A 25643-nucleotide genomic window follows, 5' to 3' on the forward strand; every position below is an offset into this window, starting at 1 on the left:
GAAGCATTCAATTGAATGGCTTTTTAATACAATTGAAGTTCTTTAATGAATTGTAGTGATAAAACACATAAATTTCTATTTATGCTTAAATTAAATGTTTTTTTAAGCATGTCTCTCTCTCCCCCAAAGAATGGTCATTCCTATGACCTATTTTATATTCAAATGAAGCTTCTCATGAAGCAATTCTCAAATCTAAAAGTAATTTCTATGCTTGTCAAATTGAGGTCAAATAAGTGGCTTTTATGCTATTTAATTCATGAAAAAATTAGGAATCAAGTCCATAATTAGATATTGATCAAATTAATGGTTATTCTATCATATGATATTACTAAACTTTATGTTTTCAAAATTATTGAGAATTATCAGTAATAGCAACGAAGCTATGGCAAAATTTCTAAAAAATTAACACATAAATCATTTTCATTCATAATATGAAAAGAGAACTTCCTACCATATTCTAGGATTAATTATCCTAGATTAATTGAATGATTCTCATTATAATCATGAAAAAATTAATTTTTATGTTTATGCATAAATAGTTAATTAAAAAAAAGAGAAATTTCTAGTAATTTATTTTTATGTTAAAAGAGTAATCCCCATGACAATGGAAATCCATGTATTCCAATGAAATAAGAGAAAAAATTAGGATGCTAAAATAATGTATATTTTATTGAAAAATAAAAGAAGGATTTTAGTTAAATTTATCTTTTTGCCACAGAGATAAATTTAAATGATAAAAGAGAAATTCCCACCATATTGAAATTCAAATATTTAAATGAGGAAAGTGTAATTTTTAGCATATTGAAATTATTAGATATTTTATTTAAATTCAAAGATGAATTTTAGATAAATTTATTTTATCTATGAGAAATAATTAAATGATAAAAGATAAATTCCTATGACATTTGGAATTCTATCATTTAGATGGAAAAAGAGAAATTCCTAGCATATTTTGGGTATTTTATTTAAATTCAAAGATAAATTTTAGATAAATTTATTTTATCTATGAGTAATAATTAAATGATAAAAGAGGAATTTCTATGACATTTGAAATTCCATCATTTAGATGGGAAAAGAGAAATTTCTAGCATATTGAAATTAATGGGTATTTTATTTAAATTTAAAGATGAATTTTAGATAAATTTATTTTATCTATGAGAAATAATTAAATGATAAAAGAGGAATTTCATCATTTAGATGAGAAAAGAGAAATTCCTAGCATATTGAAATTATTGGATATTTACTTAAATTCAAAGATTAATTTTAGATAAATTTATTTTATCTATGAGAAATATTTAAATGGTAAAAGAGAAATTCCTATGACATTTGGAATTCCATCATTTAGATAGGAAAAGAGAAATTCCTAGCATATTAGAATTATTGGATATTTTATTTAAATTCAAAGATAAATTTTAGATAAATTTATTTTATCTATGAGAAATATTTAAATGGTAAAAGAGGAATTCCTATGACATTTGGAATTCCATCATTTGGATGGAAAAAGAGAAATTCCTAGCATATTGGAATTATTAGATATTTTATTTAAATTCAAAGATGAATTTTAGATAAATTTATTTTATCTATGAGAAATATTTAAATGGTAAAAGAGAAATTCTTATGACATTTGAAATTCCATCATTTAGATGGAAAAAGAGAAATTCCTAGCATATTGAATTAATGAGTATTTTATTATGAGAAATATTGATGATAAAAGAGAAATTTCTATGACATTGGAATGCAAATAATTAAATGCAAAAAGAGGAATTCCCATGGTATTTGAGATTCAAGAAATTAAATGAAAAGAAGAGAAATTTTTAGTATAATTCAATTTATGATTATTCCATCAAAAGTGAAAATATGGGTAGAATTGATTTTTGTAAATCCCATGAATTCTCTTATTCAAAAGAGGAATATCGAATATAATTCATTTGAGGAATTGAGAAAGAATATGGAAATAGATGTTGAGAGAAAGAACCTTTATCTAGGCCAAGCAATTGGCAAAAATTTAGAAAAAGTCCCATTATCGGTATCGAAGTAGTAAAAACTACTAAATGGGAATAGAATGTGGAACGGAGTAGTAAAAACTACTAAATGGGAATAGGATGTGGAACGGATGTGATAAGATGTAAATGGGATGCTATAAGATGTGAATGGGATATGATAGGATGTGAATGGGATGCGATAAGATGTGAATGGGATGTGATAGGATGTGGTGTGATGAAAATGAATGAGGGTGAGATGTCAAGTAAATGGATGTGGATGTGAATGAGATGAGAGAATATGTGAAAGGATGAGATGGGAAGTAAATGGATGTGGATGTGTATGTGTATGTGAAAGAATATGATGTAAATGGATGTGGATGTGGATGTGAAAGAATGTAATGTAAAGAGATGTGGATGTGGATGAGATGTGATGTGATGTGATGTAAAGGGATGTGGATGTGAATGTGATGTGGATGTGGATGAGATGTGATGTGATGTAAAGGGATGTGGATGTGAATGCGATGAGGATGTGGATGAGATGTGATGTGATGAAAAGAGATGTGGAGTGATAGATGTGAATGTATGGATAGATGTGAATGATTGGATGGATGTGGATGAATGAGATGGGATGTGCATGAATGAGATATGATATGGAGAGATGTGGACGTGATGTAATGGGGATAGAATGTATGTGATGGGATGGTGATGAGAATGAATGTGATGGATGTATGCAATGAGATGTGATGTGATGGATGTGAATGGATGGATGTGATGTGATGGATATGAATAGATGGATGTGATGTGATGGATGTGATGTGATGTGATGGATATGAATAGATGGATGTGATGTGAATGGATGTGAATGGATGTGATGTGAATGAATGTGATGAATGTGAATGGATGGATGTGATGTGATGGATATGAATGGATGGATGTGATGGGATGTGATGTGAATGGATGTGATGTGATGGATGCGAATGGTGTGATGTGTGAATGTGATGGATGCGAATGAATGATATGGGATGTGAATGGATGAGATGTGATGTGATGTGAATCGGGATGTGAATGAAGGAGATGTGATGTGAAATAGATGTGATGTGATGTGATGGGATGTGAATCAGGATAGATGTGAATAAATGAGATGTGAGGTGGAATGGATGTGATGTGATGTGGATCGGGGTAGATTTTAATGGGTGAGATGTGATAAGATGTGGATTTGGGTAGATGCGAGTGGATGAGATGTGATGAGATGGAAAATGATGTGATTGGATGAGAATGGAAATACATATGAATTAGATGTGGATTAATACGGAACAATGAGGAAAGACAAGAGTTCATTATAGAAACTGTATTTATGAACTATTTTTAAATGACTGTTTTATGTCAAGAATGTTGGGGAAGCATTTTGACCGTCTTGTGAATGAGGTCGTGGAGACCTAACTGATAAAGTTGCAATAACAGCTGACTGAGAGTCAACGGAAGGCGTCTCATGTAGCAAGGTCGGTCGAGGTTTTAACCAGCCTCAGTTCAATTTAAATGGTGAGCTTTTGGTACGGTGGATAAGGGACCAAGGAAGCGGCCTATGAGTGAAGCGCTAGGTGACCTGCTAAGGATCCTAGAGGGTGCTGACCATACGGTGCTCAGGCTCTAGGTCACCGAAGATACCCACACGTGCGTCGGGGAAGATATTGCAACAAGGAGTAAGAGTTGTTTTCTGAAACCGGGCATGGATCTGGTTGATTGACCTTGCTGGTCCTCAACGGATGAGTCCATGGCTCTTTTTTATGGATCCGTTGGTTGATCTTGTTGATCTTCAACGGAGATTCCATTTTTGATATGTGAATATATTGCCGGTTACTATGAGCTAGGAACTATCGAAAAGGCCCCTGAGTGGACGAGTGGTGAGCGTTCTGGTTGCCAATGATGCCATAGATACACCGATGAAGGAATGATTAGAAATAGGGATTCAACCTGAGATTTTGAGGATTATGAACAGTGACACTATGGTTTCATTAAATGATTGTTTTAAAGATAGCTGAATCTGTGAAAAGGTAATTTCATATTGGGTATGTAAGTGGTGTAACTGGCATTAAATTCGCATGAATATCCGGCTAGGAGACCTGGGAACTCTTTTCCCTGGTACCCGGGACAAAACCTAACCAAATTCCTAATTGGATCCCATCACTACAGTGGTTGGGCGGTTGGCTAACCCATGGGACTCAGGCTGGACTGATGGATCCGCAAAATGAGACTCAATTCTGTTATAGTACGATAGATGAAGTAAATCCAGGATAGTAATTGTTCTATGAAAAAAGAATCAACGGCTGTGCCTCCTCTCGATGGGAAAAAAAGCGTTGGTTTCTATGATCCAAGTGCAAGTTTCTTCCTTGATCTGACCAAGTGACTCACAGGTTTGGTCGGATTAGTTTGGTCAGTAATGACCCTGACTACGTTAGAGTATAAATATCCTGGAGGAATCGCCTGTGCTTTCCGGTAGGGGAAAGTTTTTTCGGGTTCGGTTTTTGAAGAACCAATGGATTAGTCTCTTGTCCGGATATCCGTGGTGGGCAAGGCCTCGAGTGAGGGATCCTGCCCCATGCAAGAAGTGCTACTTCCGCTGCTAGCACCCATAAATCTGTTGCACGGAGGGGGCAGGGATCTTTCAAAACACCTTTGTTTCTTCCATACTCTTTGAGTTTCAGCTCCCATTGCGCTCCCATTGCATAGTATTCATTGTTGCCTTTGCATTTTGGTAATGCATTGTGTGGAAAATGGAAGGATAAGGTGTATGTGGTTGAGAACAAAATTATAGTTTTGATGCTGTGAATGTTGTGGAAAGTAGTTTAGGAAAGGATTCATTGGTTACTCTTGATAAGTTTGATGTTAGCACCACAAAAAAAACACCAACGAAGCAGGTTGTGTGTTGTTTTCTTTCTTTTTTTTTTATTTAACAAAATCAAAAACATAAGGAACCATTGATTGAGCCAAGAACTTGCATTTCATTCCTAGTATTGGTACAATCTAATTTTCATCAATTGGATAAGTATTATGCACCCAAGACTACAAACTGCCGATGCCGTGGAAAACTTCACGTGAAAGTACAGGAAGTTATTCATGACGTGAACCATTTTCCTGCAATTTCACGCCACGAGTCGCTCATGAAATCAGCGCTGGGATTTTTGTCGAAAATCATGGGATTACATTTCAAAAATAGAAACCCTTATCTTGACACCTCTGACACGATTCAGTCTGCCAAAAATTGGATCACGTGAAAGTGCAGTAGACTTTCACGAGACGTGAACCATTTTCGAAGTAGTTCACAGCGTGAAACACTTTTGAAGCAGTTCACGATGTGAAACACTTTCGAAGCAGTTCACGGTGGTGTGACACACTTTTGAAAAGTAGTTCACGGCGTGAAACATTTTCGAAGTAGTTCACGGCATGAAATACTTTTGAAGCAGTTCACGGCGTGAAACACTTTTTGTTTCATGACGTGAACTCAATCTTGTTGTTTCGCGAAAAGACCAAAACTAACGAATTGACAAAACTAAGGCTGTGAGGGTCGGATAAAGAAGGAATTTAATCTTAACGTGAAAGTGCAGTAGACTTTCACGACCGTGAACCATTTTTGAAGTAGTTCACGGCGTGAAACACTTTTTGTTTCACGACGTGGACTATTTTTTCTGCAGTTTCACGACATGAATCATTTTTTCACGACGTGAACTGTCCTAGTATTTCACACGTGAAATATTCTCTACTAATTCATGCCTCCTAAACAAAGTGATAGAATCAAGAATTGAATTAGTTTGGGTTGGATACTATCTTATCAAATCATACATACATGCACTTAAGATCTGGAAAACTCATCGGAGACGATCTTACGCCTGACGATAGTGCATCGAATCATCAGGGAACTTCCTATCAAAGAAGTGTGGGATCGGGACAGTCCGCAACACACACTTGAGTGTCTTGAGAAACCTGACCACCATAGAAACCAGTAGTGAGGAATCCATGGAAGAAGGGGTGAGATACACTGGGTTTGGGAAAAGTGACAAACCACACTCTCCAACCAAGTCCAGTGGGATCATTGATATAGCCCGGGGATTTTTTGGTCTTCAAACTAGTCAGATGAAGAAGCGCAATCTGCGGGCAGGCATGGATCCTTCAACTAGCGCGGGACTCGGTCCAAGACAAGAAGAGCCATTCCAGACGTTGAATTCTAGGCGGTCGCACCCCTCGAATTAGATGAGATATGGAAAGTGCAGTTAGGACGGGTCAAATATTCTTTCCCACCACCAAGGAAATGGAATTGGAATTCCAACGAAGTGAGGTGGAACGACAACTCTGAGAATTGTGCTTAAGGAAACAAGAGCTTGATACTCGTAGGACAAGAGCTGAGAGAAAGGAGACAGATAATGTTAACCATCTCCAATCACAAGGAAAGGAATCTGAAATTGCTACAGGTAGAGGCGATGGGGATATTCCAAACCTGGAACCCATCAATGAGGAATCCAGAATAGAGGAAGGGGTTACAATCAGAGAAGAAGAGGGTAACATAGCCAACTTGGCTATAGAAGTTGAGGACCGGCTCTATACCAGAAGGACATAGAGCTAATGATCAATCACCCTACATTCTTACAAGATATGGAGCTCTTAAAGACACAAAGATGCACAGAGGCTACTATTGGGGAATCCCACTAGGATACCACAATCGGACAAGTCCATGAACTTGAGATACCAAGAAGAGCCAATATGGGTAGGGGACAGGGTCTAGGAAGGGGTGGAGCAATTCCCCATAGACCTAGAAACGATCTAGCCATGGACCTTAATGGAGCCACAAGGACAGACTTGTTAAATATTGCAGTTGAGTTGAGTAGGGGGATGGTCAGGGAGTTAGGCTCTACTCTAGAACCTCGACCTTACCAGATGAAACCCCATATCATCTCAAAACTTGTCCAAAAATTCTCTGGGGATGGAGATCCTATCTAGTATGTAGAGATTTTTGAATCTACATGTGAAACCTGCGGACCAGTCTCAATGATGTGACCATGATACATGCTTTTTCGCTGACCTTAGAAGGAAAAGCTCATCAGTGGTTCACTTCACCAGGTTAAAAAATATTTTTGTGCCTAGCTTTTCACATAGTGGTGCAGGTGGAGCCTTGTGGCCCAACTACATAACATCAAACAGAAGGAAGATGAGTCTATGAGAGTATGTTTCTCGCCTGAAACACTTGAATTCAAGATGCAAAATTTGAGAAAGATTGACAGATGATCAATTTTTACCTTGTTTCAGGAGGGGGGTAAATTGGCAATCGAATATGAAGATAACCTGTTAGAATTGCCACAACCTAAGGATGTTAGAACATCGGCAGCAAGCATGACTTCACATGTCTCGAGTCATCAAGAAATTGGAACTCGAAGCAAACAAGTCGAACATATGACCGTGGATGAGCTCAGCAATGCCATATTGGAGAAATTAAAGGTAAGGGAAGGAAGAGAGATGTCAGGCCATGGGCATAGTCACCTTTACCCTCGCAGGAAACTTGTGTGGTGCTCCATGTGCGGACTAAACCATACCACCATTGAATGTCCGCAATTAAGGGCAAGACCATTACTATATTGTGCACATTGTGTAAAATTGGGCAATCATGACACATCATCGTGTAGATTTCCAAGGTTTCAAAATATAGCACAACTGCAACCAAATAGAGCCCCACTCGCCTTGCCGGCACCACCTGTGCAAACCACTGCCCCACTGCTGTACAACCCAACCCTTCTTACTTACCTAGGGGGATGTTCTCGGGTACAAGACACTTCGCTCGTGCTACCACCAGTTCTACCGCCACAACCACCACAGGCCAAGATCAATCAAGTAGTGATTAAAGAGCCATCATAAGATATTAAACTAACGTGGGAACTAGAATTTAGTGGGGAATACTATGAGGATATGGGTGAGTTCATGCCAGATTATTGTCCTACAGAATAACAAGCCTGTACATATGTTTCAAACCACGGTACAGTGGAAGAACAAGGAAATCAACTCAAATCTGAGAAGAGGACCTTTACAAATGCTATGGCTGTTGGTGGGCCACATCGACGAGTAGCTGAATGCCTAAATAAGAATATGACTCATACACACCAGCCACAAGAAGTGGTGACCACACCCAATGACATGCCAATGCTCACTTGCACTAAGTGTGAAATTGATCATCTGATCAAAGATTGTTCCTACCGAGCAAGTGGTTTAGCTTCTACTGCTAATCAAGCCACCATTCGAACCATTAGTGTACAATCTGGGAGGATCACCGCTCAATGTCCTAACACGAGCTCAAGCTCAGTTAGGTGACAAAGGACAAAACCGCGCGGATGCTACTATTTCCAAATATGGTCATAGGAGAAGAGTGAAGAAATTAGGAAAGGGAGACATGTGGGTTACAATCCAACACGGATCCGAAAAAGAACATACAATTGATACCGGATCCACACAATCAAAGGAAGAGGGGGGTCAAGGGATCAATTTGGAAGGGTTAGACCTGGGAAAACAAGGTGAGCAACCAGCAACCCCCCAAAGGGGGTTGGTGAATATCCCAATGCTGACGAAGAAATAAGGAAGTTAGAAGATGCCAAGGCCTAGTTGAAAAGTACCAAACAAATTCATCAAACTAAGCCTAGGGCTAGCCGAGTAAGGGATACCATCTATCCATTGGATGTACCACCCCACAATAGGGCTTTGAACCTACCCACCCCGATTCCAGAAGGAACTGAAGTAGACTCCCAAACAAACACAATGACTAAAATGTTTGAGGAAAATGAGTTTGGGAGGTCCACTCATTCCTTCCCCGTGGAAGAATAGGAGACACCTCGATGGGAAGAACACTCTATATCTAAGGAACCCATGGATATAGGAAGCCTAGCAGCTGTGTTATCCATGCCTGTCCAGATGCCCTTGGGTCAGTTGTTACACAATTCCCCCACCCTATGGACAGATGTAAAAGAATGGGTCAAAGGAGGTCTAAGGCCAGCGGAGAATATGGATGAGGCTATACCACCCTTGGTAGAAAGACCCTTGAGGCATACAAAGGAAATGCGAGTGGTTAAGATACCAGTTAACCAACTGGGATGCTACTATGAGAGTGACGACACAAACGCTACCATTCCGATTCATCATAATGGATACCAGTAGGCATTGACCATCCTGGATGGCGGGGCACGTGTCAGCATCATTACCAAACATTGCTAGGAAAATTAGGAGAAGCCGGATCTAAAAAGAGCAGACCCATTGGGCTCTTGGAAAATGTGAAGTTCAGACTCTTTACGTTTCAATATCATCATAAATTTGTGGTCATGGACTTCCTATGCCAACCTAATACATATGACATAATATTGGGATGACCTTTCATGAGGGAATCCAAATTAGTGCATGATTGGGCTTTGGATCATGTATATGTACACAGGGACTCACCAAACATTGAAGATTGATCTAAGAGCATGGAAGGCACACCCTATGGAAGGGCAATTGTTCGGTAACAACTCTGTCACAAGCAAAGCGAACCACATCCCTACAGATATGCCAGCCCACAGAGGGGGAAACCAAGGATGAGGAGGATACGGAGATGTATGCACCTCAGATTTCTGTGAGAATTGGATGCATGTGTTGGCCACAATTGATGTGATGCAACCTAATGCACACTCAAAGCCCAATCATGTGTATAACTCTTCTCAGCACTAGGTGCTGATGTATCAACCATAGACATGCCTAAATCTTTCTTCTGCTTCAGCTTTTTCCTACATTCATTGACGTAATGCCCTAGCTACCGACAATAATTACCCTTGCCTCGCTTCTTAGGATTCTTGCCCCCCATTAGGAAAATTTTGGGCTCATTTTTGGGCCCTTTAAGGAATGCCACATCATCAAAATGGAGCCATGGCAAATTTTTTGTAAATCAACTCCAAATTTTTCAGAGGTTGCATATATAGAAACTACTCTTCAATATCTTTACATTGATATATAACATGATGGATTTTGGACATGACCCATGGAAGATGTACAAAAAGTAGGTTCAAAAGTGATGATGTGGACTGTTACGGTAGCCTTTAAACTTGATTTTGAGAAAACTGATATATCTTGAGCTTAGCAACTCCAAATGTTTCGGAGTTTGAAATTATAAGATCTACTTTTCATGATCTTTCTAATGATATGTCATATGATGGGGTTTTAACATAAGGTAAGAAATATTCACCGCGGCCTCCATTTTCAAGGCAAAGATGGCAAAAAATCCCTTAGAGGGCCCAAAAATGAGTCCAAATTTTTCCTAATGTTTCTTGGCATCCTTGCCAGAGGATTGGGCTGAGTTTGCCTTTGGCTTGTAGCCACCCTATGAAGAGACTTTGCGTTTGCCTTTTTGACTGGTAGCAAAAGCCTGATCCCCAATATGCAAGATAGACTTGTTTTGCCATGATTTCTCTTCTTGCAAGAACACATAAACTAACTCATCAAAAGTGACTTCATTTGCCTGATAGTAGAAACAAAACCTTGATAATGGCAATGCATTTGGATTGCCCTTCATTCATGAGCATGATAGTAGAAGGAAAACCCTGATAAGTACTTGGCAATGCATTGAGGACAATAGGCACGAGAGACCTATCCAAATAGATCTCATCAATGCTAAGAATATCCAAGATTGGGCCGTAGAGGAGGTCAAAAATCATGGGTTCTTGGGTAAGGCATGAAGGGGCTGAGCTCGGTCCACTGTCGCCCAAGTTCTTACCTCCCTAGACAACTAAGTTGAGCGACGGTGGTGGTGCCACCAACTAGCATGAAGAGAAGTGCCATGGAGCATAGGTTGAGCAAAGAATGGGAGCAAGACAAATAGCATGGATCGACATTGCTAAGGATGGAGGCAATGACATGCTCTAATAGACGACAACATGAAGGAGAACCTGCTTTGATACTACCAGATGTTTGGTTAGAGGTTTGGAGCAAAAGCACACACCCACACTCAAAGTTCAAAGCAAGTACATAGTCATGAGAGAGAGAGCGCACAACTCGATAGTGATAGGATTAGATAATGAGTGGTGCCAAGTACAAACCATAAACAATACGCAAATGATAAGAGTTAGGAGGGCGTTCACATTCCAAGAAAAAAAACTCTCTAATGAGGAAAAAGTGTCCCCCGGCTATATTAAGCCTGTTCATGCAGATCACTACCATCTGATAAATGTCTACACCAATGTAGATATCTTATAATAGGCGCCACGAACCATGAGTAACCATCATTGGGGAAGGATCAATATACCAATGCTTCCTAGAGCAACCCACTATTCTTACTGGACAGATTACAAAGTTGAGTCAAGGGTTATCACCTATACATCTCACATCTCTCCATTCGCCATCCAAACTGAATGGAGTAGAAGGCAACAACCTTTTCCTCCTCCTTTGGCTTCAAGAATCCCATCACTTGTTGGAAGGGGTAAGTCCTCCAATTTGAAAATTAAAGAAAAAGCAACGAAATCATATCATTTGCACACATCTCAAGCCTCTATGAGTTCCAGTCTTAATCTTGTAACCTAATTGTGCTTGAGTCTATTACACACACTCATCATCATGAGTAAACTTCAATTACATCTATCTTAGTTTAATCACATTAATCATGTTTAATTAGTGTAAGATTAGGCTTGATTAGATAGATGTTTTGCTAGTAGGAGATCTTGATCCATGGATTTCAGCAAAATTATGTTATCACTTTCATGTGCAAATTTCAAGACGTCCCTACTACAGATGTAGTCAAAGAGGAAGCCATTCTCAGAGCACTTCTTAAGCTAATCAAATCAAACCATTCTTGTGCTCTCATGCTCTTGCAATCAAGGAAGATAAAGGAGACTACCAGCTTTGTCATTTTTGAGTGATTTGATTCCAAGATTAGACCATAATGATATACAACCCAACCATGATAATCCGATGTTTGGAGTGTAGAAATAGTATTAATGATTCTCAAGGAAGTCCAATGCATTAATACATACAAATATATATTCATCGTAATCACAATCAATCCAAGAAGAAGGAAGTTAAGTGCTTTGCAATAAAAAGAGCTACTATGTGGAGGAAGAAAGAAAATGCAAAAAAAGAGATCAAAGATAGAGAATGTTATATCCCTCAATCACCAAAAAGGGAGCATCATAAGGATTGGCATTCTTCTTCAGGCCTAAAGATGACATCAACAGCTGAAGGAGCTGATTGTCTACTACCACTGAGAGCTACTAAGAGCATTGGTTTATATCCAAAAAATTAATAAGGCTTTCAGCACCGAAAATGGAAATAGTACAAAATCACCACTATAAGCCCGAAAATGGAAAGGAAAATCCTCATCCCAGAATATAGGGAGATTTCAACCAATCTAGTGTGTGTGGGCCCATGTGGCCATTAAGAGTGTGAATGATATCACTCCATATGCTGCATATACATTGAGCATCATAAATATGAATGACAAAGCCTGCGTGCATCTGGCTTTCCAAATCTGCCATGCTGTAATGCTCGCAATGATCTCCCAAGTGGGCACCTACATACAATTAATCTCCCAAATCTTTTGACTGTAGAGGATATCTCCTGGAAAAATAGAAAGTAAAACATCCCCCACCCTGAAAGCAACACACGGGGGGCAGTGAATACACATGCTGAAATATATTGCAAGAAGCAAGGACAAATAGCTCTAGAGACCTCCAAGTATGTAGTTAGCATATAGAATAAGAATGCTTGGAAAGGAAATAAAACAATTATAGGGTACATTCAACTAGTAAACACATGCTAGTAAGAGAGCAATAACTCACTTCATGTAATCTAAAGATCTACCGACACCATGATTGAATGCAAATCCAAGCTTTACAATAGGTCTCTTTAATGATAAAAATGGTTTTTTTGTCAGACCTTGCAACATTAGCACTGGTGGAGTTAGATATTAGTATGCTGACTTGCCAAACTAACCATCAATAGCATGCCACATCATGTGATATCTTCTGTTATAAAGCTAATGTTTCCTTGACCTTGATGTCCCTTCCTAATTACACATGACTACTTGTAATGGCTGTCAATGTCATTCATTCCCCGCCTGACAATAGGTCACTGCTTTTCCAGTGAGATATGGACTCTTGGCAACCATTACTTCTGATCCACATACTCATTTTCTTATGCATGCAAAAATAAGTCACAAACTAGATGCTGCAACCATTAGAGTCCATCCTAGGTGGATTGTTTACTGTAGGCAAGAAGAAAGTGTGTCAACGGCGTGACATGCCACATTAGTATTTGAATAGAATTCTGGCCTTGAAGGCTTTCATACAATCAGACCAGAAAAACTCAAGAGGCTTTAAGCATTCCACATTGTTCAATGGGTTTTTATTACCCTTTCAAAACAAGCCTGCATGGTATCTACAAATCGAATTGATTGATCCAATGTATTTTATTTTTGAAAATTGGGAATATGATGAACACTGAGGAGAATAGTTCTCCTGTAACCCCTGTGTAGAAGCTATCTGCTCTTGTGTGCACCCATGAGCTGCTTCACCATGTTGAGTACACGTGGAAACTCGTAGAAAAGGCGGCAATCTTCCTCATCAAGACCCAATGCAGTAACCCCTGATGGATCACTGCACGGGCTGCCCCCAATAATGAGGTCAAACCCACCAACTTGCTCGACAATCTCCGACAACACATCATTGGTCAGGCTCTGAACATCTGCCATCAATATAAGCCTCCCTTCTTGGTTGCTCTTCTTCCACCAGCTCTCTACCACATTCCTGCACTTCTCTTTGATCTCTACACATACAACACATTTGAGAAAAATTCCATCTTTGTGCAGTGCCATCTCAGCCCCTCCAATCCCTGCAAATAGGCTCAGAACATTTACCCCATGGGAGTAAATCCTACGTAAAGGTGACAGATGGTAGGCGACCGTGTTTATCTGGAAAGAGTTCCCTAGTGCCTCTAATCTTTCTGTCATGGTAAATGAGCCCCGTGTATGATCATGGTCCAAGCCTAGAAGCATTTCAATCTCGTGCGGCTCTAGTGGTGCCACCTGCCCGGGACCCACCCAGACCAAGTTCCACTCTTTGCACATACTCAGAATTCCCTGCTGTTCCTGTAGAGAGATATCTGTTCCTTCATATTGAGCAATCATCTCTCTCACCTTGCCACACGTTAGATCTGAGGCCCTCTTTTTTGTGATGCATTCTAGCTTTGTCCTTTTGTCCCAGAAAGGCCAATACTCTTTTGTTTCAGGGAATGCCTCTTTGATGGTCATGGGTGGTGGTTGTATGATGAGTTCTCTCCCTTCAATGGGAAGGTTGTGGACGTATCCCCGCTCCCGCTTCGATGCCGAAAAGTATTTGGAGTCGACAAATTCTGGGTCAACTCCATGAAAGTGCCGTTGAATAGTATCCCAAGCAGATGGCAATGTTACCACATTCTCAAAGTAGAAATAAGGCGGCCCTGCCATGGGTGGGTTTAACTTTCTATGCCCCAAAAGTGGGAGATGTCCAGGCACACCAAATCCTGTCATGCTTCCAAAATCTATCTTGGAAGACGGCATGTATTTATCTTGTTTCACACGTGATAGCTTCTTCCTGCTGTTGGGCCCTTTCAGCTTTACTTTTTCTTTTCTCGGCGATGATACCATGATGCAGCCTTCACTTTCGCTAGAGGAAAACAAAATTTGATTTTCTTCATAAAAAATCTCAGATTCTTCCCATAGCCTCTTTAGTGTGCTGTCTGTTCTGTCAGCAGCAATGTGTACACTTGGAATGCATGATGGACCAGAGTCTAGCCCAGACATTCTCATTTCCTAAATGTCAATCAAGAAACATGACAATAGCATTACACTTATACGATGATTTAAAACGAAACAGAAAAAGAGTGCAACAAATGTCAATTAAAACAAGCACTTGAAAGCAAATCTCTCTTTTTTTTTCTTTTTTTCTTTTTTGTGAAATGGTGTTTTATATTATATGTAAAATGTACATCAGCCACATGGCTCACACAGAACCTATGGCCCCAAACAAAACCCCCACAAAAGATCCTCTAAAGGATCATGACCATGCAAACCTGTACACTAATAAGAAAGCCTCCTAGCCAAATAAGCATCCCAGATAAAAGCATCAAAGATGAGCCAGCCGAGCCACCGTAGACCATAACGAAATAACATCTACATCCAATAGCTGAGCTGAGAGAAAAGAAGAAAACTGCCAAAGCAGCAAACCGCGGATACGTAGAATGTTCCCATGTATTCCAGACAAGGAATCAAAAATGAACCCATTCCGTGTAGTCCAAATATGCCAAAGTCCTGTCCATCTAAGGAAATGGAATATCACAAGGTGACTGTCCGAAGTAATGACTTGAGGACAAATCCCAAATATCCACTGATGAGCCGAAACAGTAGACCTCTCTACTGCCTCCCAAACGCGAGAGACAAAAGACCAAATCTGACTGGCCACTGGACAACTCATGAACAGATGCATAACTGTTTCAGTGCATGTCGTGCAGAAGAAGCAAGAGGCCAATGTAATTTTACGACGGCTGAGCTGATCCCGTGTAGGTAACCCTCCCACCAACATCCTCCAAATGAAAACCTTACCTTGGTAAGGGAGTTTAGACTCCAACCACGCATTAGAGTTTTCTGCCACACCATGATTTAGACTTGTGCAATCCCCACACCTTATTGGCCTTGGCTGAAACCCAATCTTTCTCTGATACAAGCTTATGATAGACCTGGTCAGCTGAGAGTGATATCAAGCAAATCTCTCTCTCTCTCTCTCTCTCTCTCTCTCTCTCTCTCTCTCTCTCTCTCTCTCTCTTTTCCGAGAGGGTTTTGGGCCGTTACGCAGGGTCATGGAGTTTGAGGATCAGAGATGCCTCGGATTGTTTCTACTTGAGCTCAGGAGCAGCACCGACACCAGCAACCCAGCCCACACACCTCCTGATACCTCCTCCATTGGGCCATCAGGGCACCGACCACGCTCCCAGGGAGTCACCACTGATAGAGCAGTTATCTTATGTCATGCTCGTCGGCCACGCCCACCAGGATCCCGACCACAGCATCCTCACCATTGCCAGATCAGAGCCATTATTGCTCGGCGTCGGAGGCGCCTACCTCGCTTCTACGACCTCTCCATTCTAGACAACCCCATGGCAGAGATACTTGATCTAAGGAGAGGGCAACACTTCAACTGATCAGCATACATGGATCTACCTAATATACATTTTTTAGTATTTTCCAGTATTTTCTACTCAGTATCATCTCGGAGTCTTACAGTTCTGTCCTTATAACTGTAGGACAATCAGTTTATTGTACTTTTTAGTCTCATTTAGTTGTTCTCTTTGATGAGACACCAACTTCAGATGTACTCTCAGTTTTGGTCTCATAGGCCATTATGGCCTCTTAGAGACGTTAATATATCATTTCATTTCTCTCTAAGCAATATGGATTCTGTGGAGCTATAACAACATATTTTGGTCATTGGTAGGAAACTTTATCAATCCTTCTTTTTTTCATAGTGACACAAGATAGGTCCACCTGTACATGGCTACTCATGTAAGTCTTTTATAGGAATGAGAACAGAATATGTGATGGATTACGCAACCTGTTTCTCCACTTATACCCTAAATTGCACTTGCTTCTATCACACAATAGTAACTAATCCCATTTTATGGGGGTTGGTTTCTCTCTTAAACTAAACCCTATGCATGATGGCAGTGGCTAACTTCCCTTCAAACATCTACCTATTTAAAAAAGAATGCACGAAGGTAGCCAGGGTCACCCTATTGTGCACCGTATGGTGACACTGAGGAACTACTTACCAGGGTGAGATACTTCCTTTTATAGCATTCTATGCCAAGATTAGACAGAGACTAGTGAAACTCATTTCAGCTAAACGAGTCTGCTACTTACAGCGCTTGCACCTTCTTCACTACAAAGAATGGAGTGTGCCATCTTAGTTAGGTGATCTACCACTACTAAGAAAGGATTATGGTCATGCTGAGTCCTAGGCAAACCCACTACAAAATCCATAGATGCAATTTTCCACTTTTGTTTAAGAATAGATAGAGCAATAAAAAATTCTCATGAGTTGACTGTCTCATGCTTAGTATTGAAAACAATGTAACACACAGCTATGTGCCTTGGAATTGTTGTAGAAAACCAAGCATCATACAAGAGCACTCCGTCTTTTGAGATGATCTTTGGTCTGCACATCTAAAATGCATGGTGGACTAAATATACTAAAGAAATACCATGTCAGTGAACCTCTTTGATCAGCTCCGGATTAGCCCAAACATCCGACAATGTATCAGTACACTATCGGAGCAACTCAATGGCACGTCCACCAATTCTAGTGGTGGGTAGTCGGGTGGGTTTCCACTTCCCTATGGTGTTGCCAGTTGCATGGGTATTAGCCGTACCAATCCATCCCTTACAGACTACCGGAGCCCCCGCCTATCTTTAGAGATTCATGGTACCCCACTTTCTCAGGCAATTGTCGACGGTGGCTTTGGGGTGAACCTCATGCTGGAATTCACACTACATGCAGTAGGCCTCAAGGTGACGTGGCCAGCCAACTTCTGTGTTAGGATGGCTGACCAACGGGAGGTGACCCCTATCAGCCTAGTGAAAGGAGTCACTGTAGTCATCCAAGGGATCCCATTCCTACTCGACTCTGTGGTGATCTGGCTTCCTGAAGTCAGAGGGGCTCACTCTTTACTCATTGGTCATCCATGGCTGAGGAGTACAGGTGTTCTACACGATTGGAGTTCCGACCGATTGTGGATTCCTCAAAAGCATGGCCCCCAGGAACTCAAATTGGAGGAAGGTCTGGATCAAGGAATCTATGGTGCCACAGTAGCTCCCATTTCTTCTTCCATCTCTCCGACAACCACTTCTTGGCTGATGAAAGATGAAGGCCTTGTCTTCCCATCCTATAAGGATGTCTTTGCATGGACATACAAAGACTTGGAAGGTGCTCGAGTTGCCATTGGTGTCCACACCATTCCTCTCCAGGAGGGCACTCGACCCATTCGTGGGCGCGCGCCTACAAGCTCAACCCAAAGTACGCAGAAGCTGTCAAAGTAGAATTGGAAAAGATGGAGGATGCCCAAATCATCTCTCCGGCGGAACACTCTGAATGGCTTTCTCCCATAGTGATCTCGCCAAAGAAGACCAATAAGATCAGTGTCTGTGTGGACTTTTGATCTCTTAACAAAGCTACTATCAAGGATGGATTTCCCCTTCCATTCATGGATTGGGTCTTAGAGGATGTGGCCAGACATGCCCTCTACAGCTTTATGGATGGGTTTAGTGGCTATAACCAAGTTGCCATCCACCTTGATGATCGGGCCAAGACCGCTTTCGTCACCTAATGGGGGACCTACGTCTACAACCAGATGCCCTTTGGGCTGTGTAATGCTCCGGCCACTTTCCAACGGCTTGTCACCAATATCTTCAGGGAGTACCTCCTCAGCTTTCTCTGTGTAATGCCCTTTGGGCTGTGTAATGCTCCGGCCACTTTCCAACGGCTTGTCACCGATATCTTCAGGGAGTACCTCCTCAGCTTTCTCCGTACTTTCATTGACGATCTTTCTAATTTCACCGGTACACAACTTGTCTCTAGGGTAGAGGCCTTTTCAGAACATCTTTCTCAATTAGCTCTGGTCTTTGCCAAGTGTTGCTCCTTCCAACTCCAGCTTAACCGCTTTAAGTGTAATTTCTTAGTGGTCCACGGCACCCTCCTAGGTCACATCATCTCTTCCGAGACTTGGCTCCCGACCCGGACAAAATGGTTGCCATCCTTCATCTTCCTCCTCCCATCAGCCCAAAAGGCACCCAGATTTTTGTCGAACACACCAGCTACCATTGTCGTTTCATCGACACGTATGCCGACGTGACTCTTCCACTCACCCGGCTAGTCAAGCCATCCGCCATTTTCCAGTGGTCCGACCCGGCCTCTACTACATTCACTTACCTTAAAAAGCACGTCACCGAAGCTCCCATCCTCATTCCTCCCGACTGGACGATAATCTTCCATGTCCATACTGATGCCAGCCTCACTGCCATCCGGAGCAGTACTTACTCAGCCCAGTGAGAAATACAAGATGGACATACCCATCTATTATGCTAGCCGCCTTCTCACACCCGTTGAACAGAACTACACCACCACTAAGAGGGAAAGCTTGGCTATTGTGTATGCTTGCCAGAAGTTCCATCACTATCTCTTGGGATCCCACTTCATTGTCATCTCGGACCATCATGCCCTAAAGTATCTTCTCAATGGACCATCATGCCCTAAAGTATCTTCTCAATAAACCACAGGTGGCTGGTCGGGTTTGGCGGTGGCTGCTGCTCTTCCAAGAATTCAACTTTGAGATCCTGCTCCGACCAGGCAAAGATCATGTCATGGCGGACGACCTTTCCCGTATCGGCACAAGGGTGCCGGCAACAGGTATTGAGGATGACCTTCCTGATAGTGTTCTTTTCAAAGTTGATGTGCTCCGGATTGGTATGGGGATATCCTTGCTTTGCTCTCTACAAGACACTTTCCAGTGGGTGCTACCCCCAGGGACAAGCGTCTAACTTCTGGTGAAAAGCCGTCCCTTCCAAGGCCAACTCTACAAGGCTGGTCATGATGGTATTTTACGCAGGTGCATCAGTCCTCATGAAGTGCCACACCTGGTCAAAGATGCACACTCCGGCCCTGGTGGTGGTCACTATCCCGGCCACATCTTGGGCGCCCTTCTGTTCCAACATGGCCTATGGTGGCCCACCATGTTCAAAGATTCTATCCAGTTTGCAAAATCTTGTGACACTTGCCAAAGGTGCGGCCCAAACCCACCCGTCAAAACCACCACCCGCCCCTTTAGATTTCCCTAGCTTGGTCTCCATTTGAGAAATGGAGTCCTGATTTCGTGGGACCCATCGACCCAATGGCACATCCTAGCAGATGCAGACACATTCTTGTCCTCACCACCAATTACGCGACCAAGTGGGCAGGGGGCCAGGCCACCCAGGATTGCACGACCAACACAGTGGCTCGTTTCTTATATGAGCACATCCTGGTTCGCTTTGGTTGTGGCTTGGAAATCACCAGTGACTCACCACCTTACTAAGCAGCTATAAAATCTTCCACTGCAAGTCGTGTGCTTATTACCCCCGGGCCAATGGGCAGGCAGAAAGCACCAATAGGTGCTCTGTCACTTACTCTGCAAGATGTGCTGTCACTTACTCTGCAAGATGTGCCATCAACATCCCAGTCACTGGTCAGAGGCCCTTCTCGGCACCTTATGAACTTACCGAACCGCCTTCAAAGCCGCTACACGGCATAGCCCCTTTCAGCTGGTTCACGGTTTAGAGGCCGTTTTGCCCTTCGAATTCAACCAAGGGTCCTACACGGTAGGCACCTTCCACCAAGAGGACACCACCCACAGTGCATCAGTGCTCTACCTGACCATTTTGGATGAAACCTGGGCACTAGCTAGCCAGGCTTTGGAGGTGGAACAAAACAAAAGGAAAGCATGGCATGACCGCAATCTCAGGAGGCCCCAGTTTCAGGACGGCCAACTGGTCTTGGTGTACCAAGCCCGTTACTTGAAACAGGCAAAGAAGCTCGTCCCAGCTTGGCAGGGTCCACCAAATCCTTCCTAACGGAGCCGTGCAACTCCGCACCTTGGACGGTCTACTTCTTCCCCTAGTCAAGGGCTCCAGGATCAAAGCTTATCGCCCCGCAACCCCCCTTGCTGCCTCTTCTTCCCCATAGCTCAACCCCTTCTTTGAAAGAAAAAAAACAACAAAAGAAAAAAAAAAGAAAAAGAAAAAGAAAAACTTTGGTTCATTCACAAACCCTTGGTCCGTGAAACCCACCACATGCTCCTTTCACCATCCGGATGACATCCCGCTCCAATTTTGGAAGGTCCTTTGGACAGTCCGCTTCAAACTCATGGCGCCATCAACTAGTACCCACATTCTCTCTGTTCATCCCATTCCATTATTTTGACCCTGTTGAGGAAGACCGGAACCGTTTCCCAATTACTCTCAGATTCCCAGGTCTTCCTCGCGCATATTGGCCTATGTTAGAGGCCATCGGGTCTGCCTTTGGGCTGATTCTTCAAGTGCCCCCATTTCACTCCTTGCCGACATCTTCTGCCCAGGTGGTCACTGCCTCGGCGGATGCTGTCCCCCAGGGTCATGGTTCTTGCCCGTGACATTGAGCTCTTTGAGGACTATGTTTTGCTTCCGGGCCCTTGTGGCCCTTTGAAGCAACGTATGGAGATTGCAGGTAAACCCGATCAGTGCCGGGTTTGTCACCAACAGGATCACTTTGCTCGAGATTGTCCTCGGGCTCGAGGTCACAGGAGGCCTCGTAAGCGTGCTTCTCAGGCGCCACCTGAAACCGGCCTCTGATAGAAAACCAGAGTGCGGTAGGAGCAATCACCCGTCCACTTGTAGTCTAGATGAGAAACAAAACACAGACTGGAGCTAGAGTGCCCAAATCTGAAAACACAGCGACACCTGTTGGCCCCAAAGCTTGGCGCCCCTTGCGGTATTTCTTTATTCAATTAAAATAATATGAATGGCTGAGTACAACACAAAGACCAGCCAAGAGTTTACACGTGTAAGTCCAATCTGACGGCCCACAAATCCTTCTCAGCACAGAGGATCTATGCACACAGATCTGTGTCTTCAAACAACACACTGTGCCTCCCTCTGATCAGCCAAGATCACTAAGCAGGCCAGCCATGGGCATACATCTGGCATAACTCAAGTGCATGATACATCTTCTCAGCTCAAAACATACATGTGCTGTCCAATCTCTGTCTTAATCCCTTGTCAATCTGCCATACCCCTCCTCTCACAAGGGTCCAGATAACACATATCTGCAACAGACATCAAGCAATAGAAAGAGAGATAGATGAACAGAAACAGAGCTTACCAAGTTCAGCTCGCGAAACAACACTGGAGGAAGCAACAGCACCAATCTGTGCTTGCAGGCACTTGAATCCACAACCCTGCTTCACACGTGTGCTTGCACTTGCCTGTATCCTCCTCCTGATGCTCACTCCTATGCTGTCCTTGAAAGTACAGATCTGAAAATCAGCACAGTACCCGTCTGTACCGCCTCGGGATACGTGCCAAGAGTTGTACTTGCACAAACAGCCGGCTGTCCACTCTTGTACCTGCCTGAATCAGAGTAAACAGTCTATCCAGCACCTGTTTGCACCACCTGCAGCAGCCTGCAGCAACTGTACTTGCTGTACCTGGCTGTCCATACACTGTACGGCAGCCGTACAGTGTTGTACTGGCTGTTGTACCTGCTGGTACAGTCTGTCCAGACCCTCTGCGTAGAGAATCCAGCAGAGAGAAGAAGACCCGCCGCCTGTACCAGAGAGAGAAAGAGAGTGCTTACACAGATCTGGCCGTACAGTGCTGTACGGCTGATCTACACTCAGAAAATCAGCAGCAGTACACAGCAAAACAGCAGCCGCCTCCCTTCTCCTGTGTTTTTCCACGTTAGAATACATGCGCATGAAGGAACTCCCACTTTTGCTACACGATTCCCCAAAAAGGGAAGAGAGAGAGAGAGAAGAGAGAGAAAACTCCTCCCCAAATTAATCCCTAGGGCCCCAAACTTTAATAAGTTCCTAGGGCCACTAAGGCCTAGGGGCAAACTTCAATAAACATTAAAACTTAATGTTTCTAGTTCCCCCCTTCACACCTAGGGATGTCCACACATCTTAAACTCTGTCCGGGCACCCCCCATGTGAATCATAAAATATTCTGACTCTGCAACCACCATGCCCACACTTGTACTGCTCCATTTTCACAGGGCCATGACATACCCCCCTCTTGAAAGATGGCAAGCGTCCTCGATTGCATTCTGGTGATGCATCAAAATATCCAAAGTGAAATATACAATATGGCAAGATCAGCGTCCCAATCTCTCTGAGCCATACACATGTATCAACATTCACTGCAAACCAATGGCATAGTAATAGTCCAAGTTGTATACCACTGTGAACCATACATATCCACAAAAATCTCCATGTGACTAGTACACATATATCATAGAAGTCCCATAAACAGATGTACTGTCAGCCTCAGTACCTTCGGATGAGATAAAATCTGCATCAAGCGACCTCTAGATGTCATCTGAGCCTGTCTGTATCAAGGGAGTGGAGGTGCTACCCCCCTCTTGAGCATCAGGTAATGCTCCAGACCCATGCTCTGCTGAACCTGAATGAGCCACAATAAGAGTCGGCTCTAACTCAAAGGCATCGAGATAAAGCTGCAAAACCTGAGGTGAATCTGTTAAGTCACCTTCCTCCATCCACTTCGCATCCATCGGTGAATAGTTCTTGAACTTCACAAGATAGCGACGGGAAACTTTACCTCGTACCTTCCTTTCTTTATGTGCCAGTATCTGCTCTGGAATCAGAACCTCATCAAGTTCCTCAACTTCCGGCTGAGCCTCATCTGATACATCCTCAGGCACATCCCCACGGAAAGGTCTAAGAAGACTCACGTGAAAAGCATTGTGAATCCTCCAGTGATCTGGTAACTTCAAACGATAGGTTACCTCACCAATCTTTTCCAAAACCTGAAAAGGCCCATAATATCGCATGCTCAACTTAGGGAATAAGCGCTCTTTACCCTTCATCTTCTTGAGTCTAGCCTTTTCAAAGCGCAAAAGAACCCAATCACCCAATGCAAACTGTAAATCACGTCTGTGACGGTCTGCGGCTTTCTTTTGCTTCAGCTGAGTTTTCTGGAGGGCCAACTTAACTCTCCGATAAGCTTCATCCAAGCTCTCCACATACTGATCAGCCTCAAAGATCTTATCCTTTGTATGCAAAATGGGTGGAACCTTCTTCCCTCCTTCTACAATCTCAAAAGGCGCCTTGCCTGTCGAGCTATGTACAGTGTTGTTATATGCAAACTCCACCAAAGGAAGATACTTTTCCCATTGTTGCTTGTGCTCTGACACATAACACTTGAGAAGATCCAACACTGTAGAGTTAGCCTCTTCTGACTGACCATCTGTCTGTGGATGAAATGACGATGAAAACTTGAGAGTTGAACCCATGTTGTCAAACAACCCTCTCCAAAACAAACTTGTCATCCGTGGATCACGGTCACTAATGATAGACGTAGGCAAGCCATGATACTTGAAGATGTTCGCCATGAACAACTTCACCATATGATCCACTTTAATTGTCTTCCTCACGGGAATGAAATGTGCCTGCTTACTGAACCTGCATATGATAGTCCAGATGCCATCATTTCCCGTTTGTGTCCGTGGAAGATCAAATACAAAATCCATGGCAATGCTCTCCCAAGGTCTATCCGGAATAGGTAAAGGTTGTAATAACCCTGGTGTCTTCTGATGGTCAAACTTTACCTTCTGACATACGATGCATTGCCTCACAAAGGCATCAACATCTCTTCTCAAGGTTGGCCAATAAAAGAAAGTCTCCACTGCTTTGACCGTGGCGTCAATACCTCTATGACCTGCGTACGGTGGAGCATGACTTTCAATCATAACCTTGAGTCGCAATGGCCTGGTAACACACAGTCTGCCATGCATCAATAAAAACCCATCTCTGAGAGTGTAATGCTCATGCCGCTGACCCTCAGACATCTGATCATACAACCTTTCAAAATCCTCATCATGGGCATACTGCTCTTTCATTTCATCAAGCTCATGATGATAAGCAAGTGAAACTGCAGAGACCTGTGGCTTGCGTGACAAAGCATCTGCCACTACATTCTTTTTGCCTTCCACATGCACAATCTGGAAGTGAAACATTGACAAAAAGTTTGCCCAACGCATATGCTTCTCTGAAAGCTTAGTCTGCGTGAGGAAATAACGCAAGGTCTGATGATCTGTCTACACAGTGAAATCAGCCCCAAGCAAGTAGTGTTTCCATGTAGAAAGAGCATGAATTACAGCCAACATCTCTTTCTCATACACCTGTAAATGCTTCTCAGCATCTTGCAAAACTCTACTCTCATAGGCTATCACATGTCCCTCTTGCATGAGAACTGCACCAATGCTACTTCCACATGCATCACACTGGACAACAAAAGCCTTTCGGAGGTCCGGTAACACCAATACTGGGTCCGAAGTAAGCTTTTCTTTGAGCTTTTTGAATGCTGTAATTTCCCGATCAGCCCATCTAAACGGAGTTGCTTTCTTCGTCAAAGCATGAAGAGGCGAAGCAATTTCAGCAAAGTGCCGTATGTAACGCCTGTAATAGGAACACAATCCTAGAAAGCTACGTACATCATGCACAGTCCTCAAAGCTGGCCAATTAAGTATTGCTTCCACCTTTGCTGGATCCATACGGACTCCATGACCAGACACAATATGTCCCAAGAAATGTATCTCCTGCAAGAAAAACTCACTCTTCTTACCATTAACCACCAATCTATGGTTTCTGAGTTCTGCAAACACAATGGCCAAATGCCTTCTATGCTCTTCCTCAGTTTGTGAATGCACAATCATATCATCAAAGAATGTGCCCACAAACTCTCTATGAGGCCTGAAAATCCTGTCCATCATTCTGTTAAATGTGGCAGGCGCATTTGTCAAACCAAAGGGCATAACCAAGAACTCATACAACCCAAAC

At 42.6% G+C, this 25643-nt stretch overlaps 1 protein-coding gene across 1 annotated transcript in view; it reads right to left on the minus strand.

Annotated features, from left to right (window-relative positions):
* Positions 1–13282: 13282 nt before the first annotated feature.
* Positions 13283–25643, minus strand: part of LOC147611149 (DNA (cytosine-5)-methyltransferase DRM2-like) — a 71666-nt gene continuing 59305 nt past the window's right edge. Inside the window, exon 6 of the mRNA XM_086785339.1 lies at positions 13283–14817. Coding sequence (XP_086641465.1) covers positions 13507–14817 — 1311 coding nt within the window. The 3' untranslated portion in view covers positions 13283–13506. The remainder of the gene's footprint in view (positions 14818–25643) is intronic.

The sequence above is a fragment of the Cibotium barometz genome, chromosome 48 (assembly GCF_041138505.1).
Source record: "Cibotium barometz isolate CiBa-2024 chromosome 48, ASM4113850v1, whole genome shotgun sequence".
NCBI classification, from domain to species: Eukaryota; Viridiplantae; Streptophyta; class Polypodiopsida; order Cyatheales; family Cibotiaceae; genus Cibotium; species Cibotium barometz.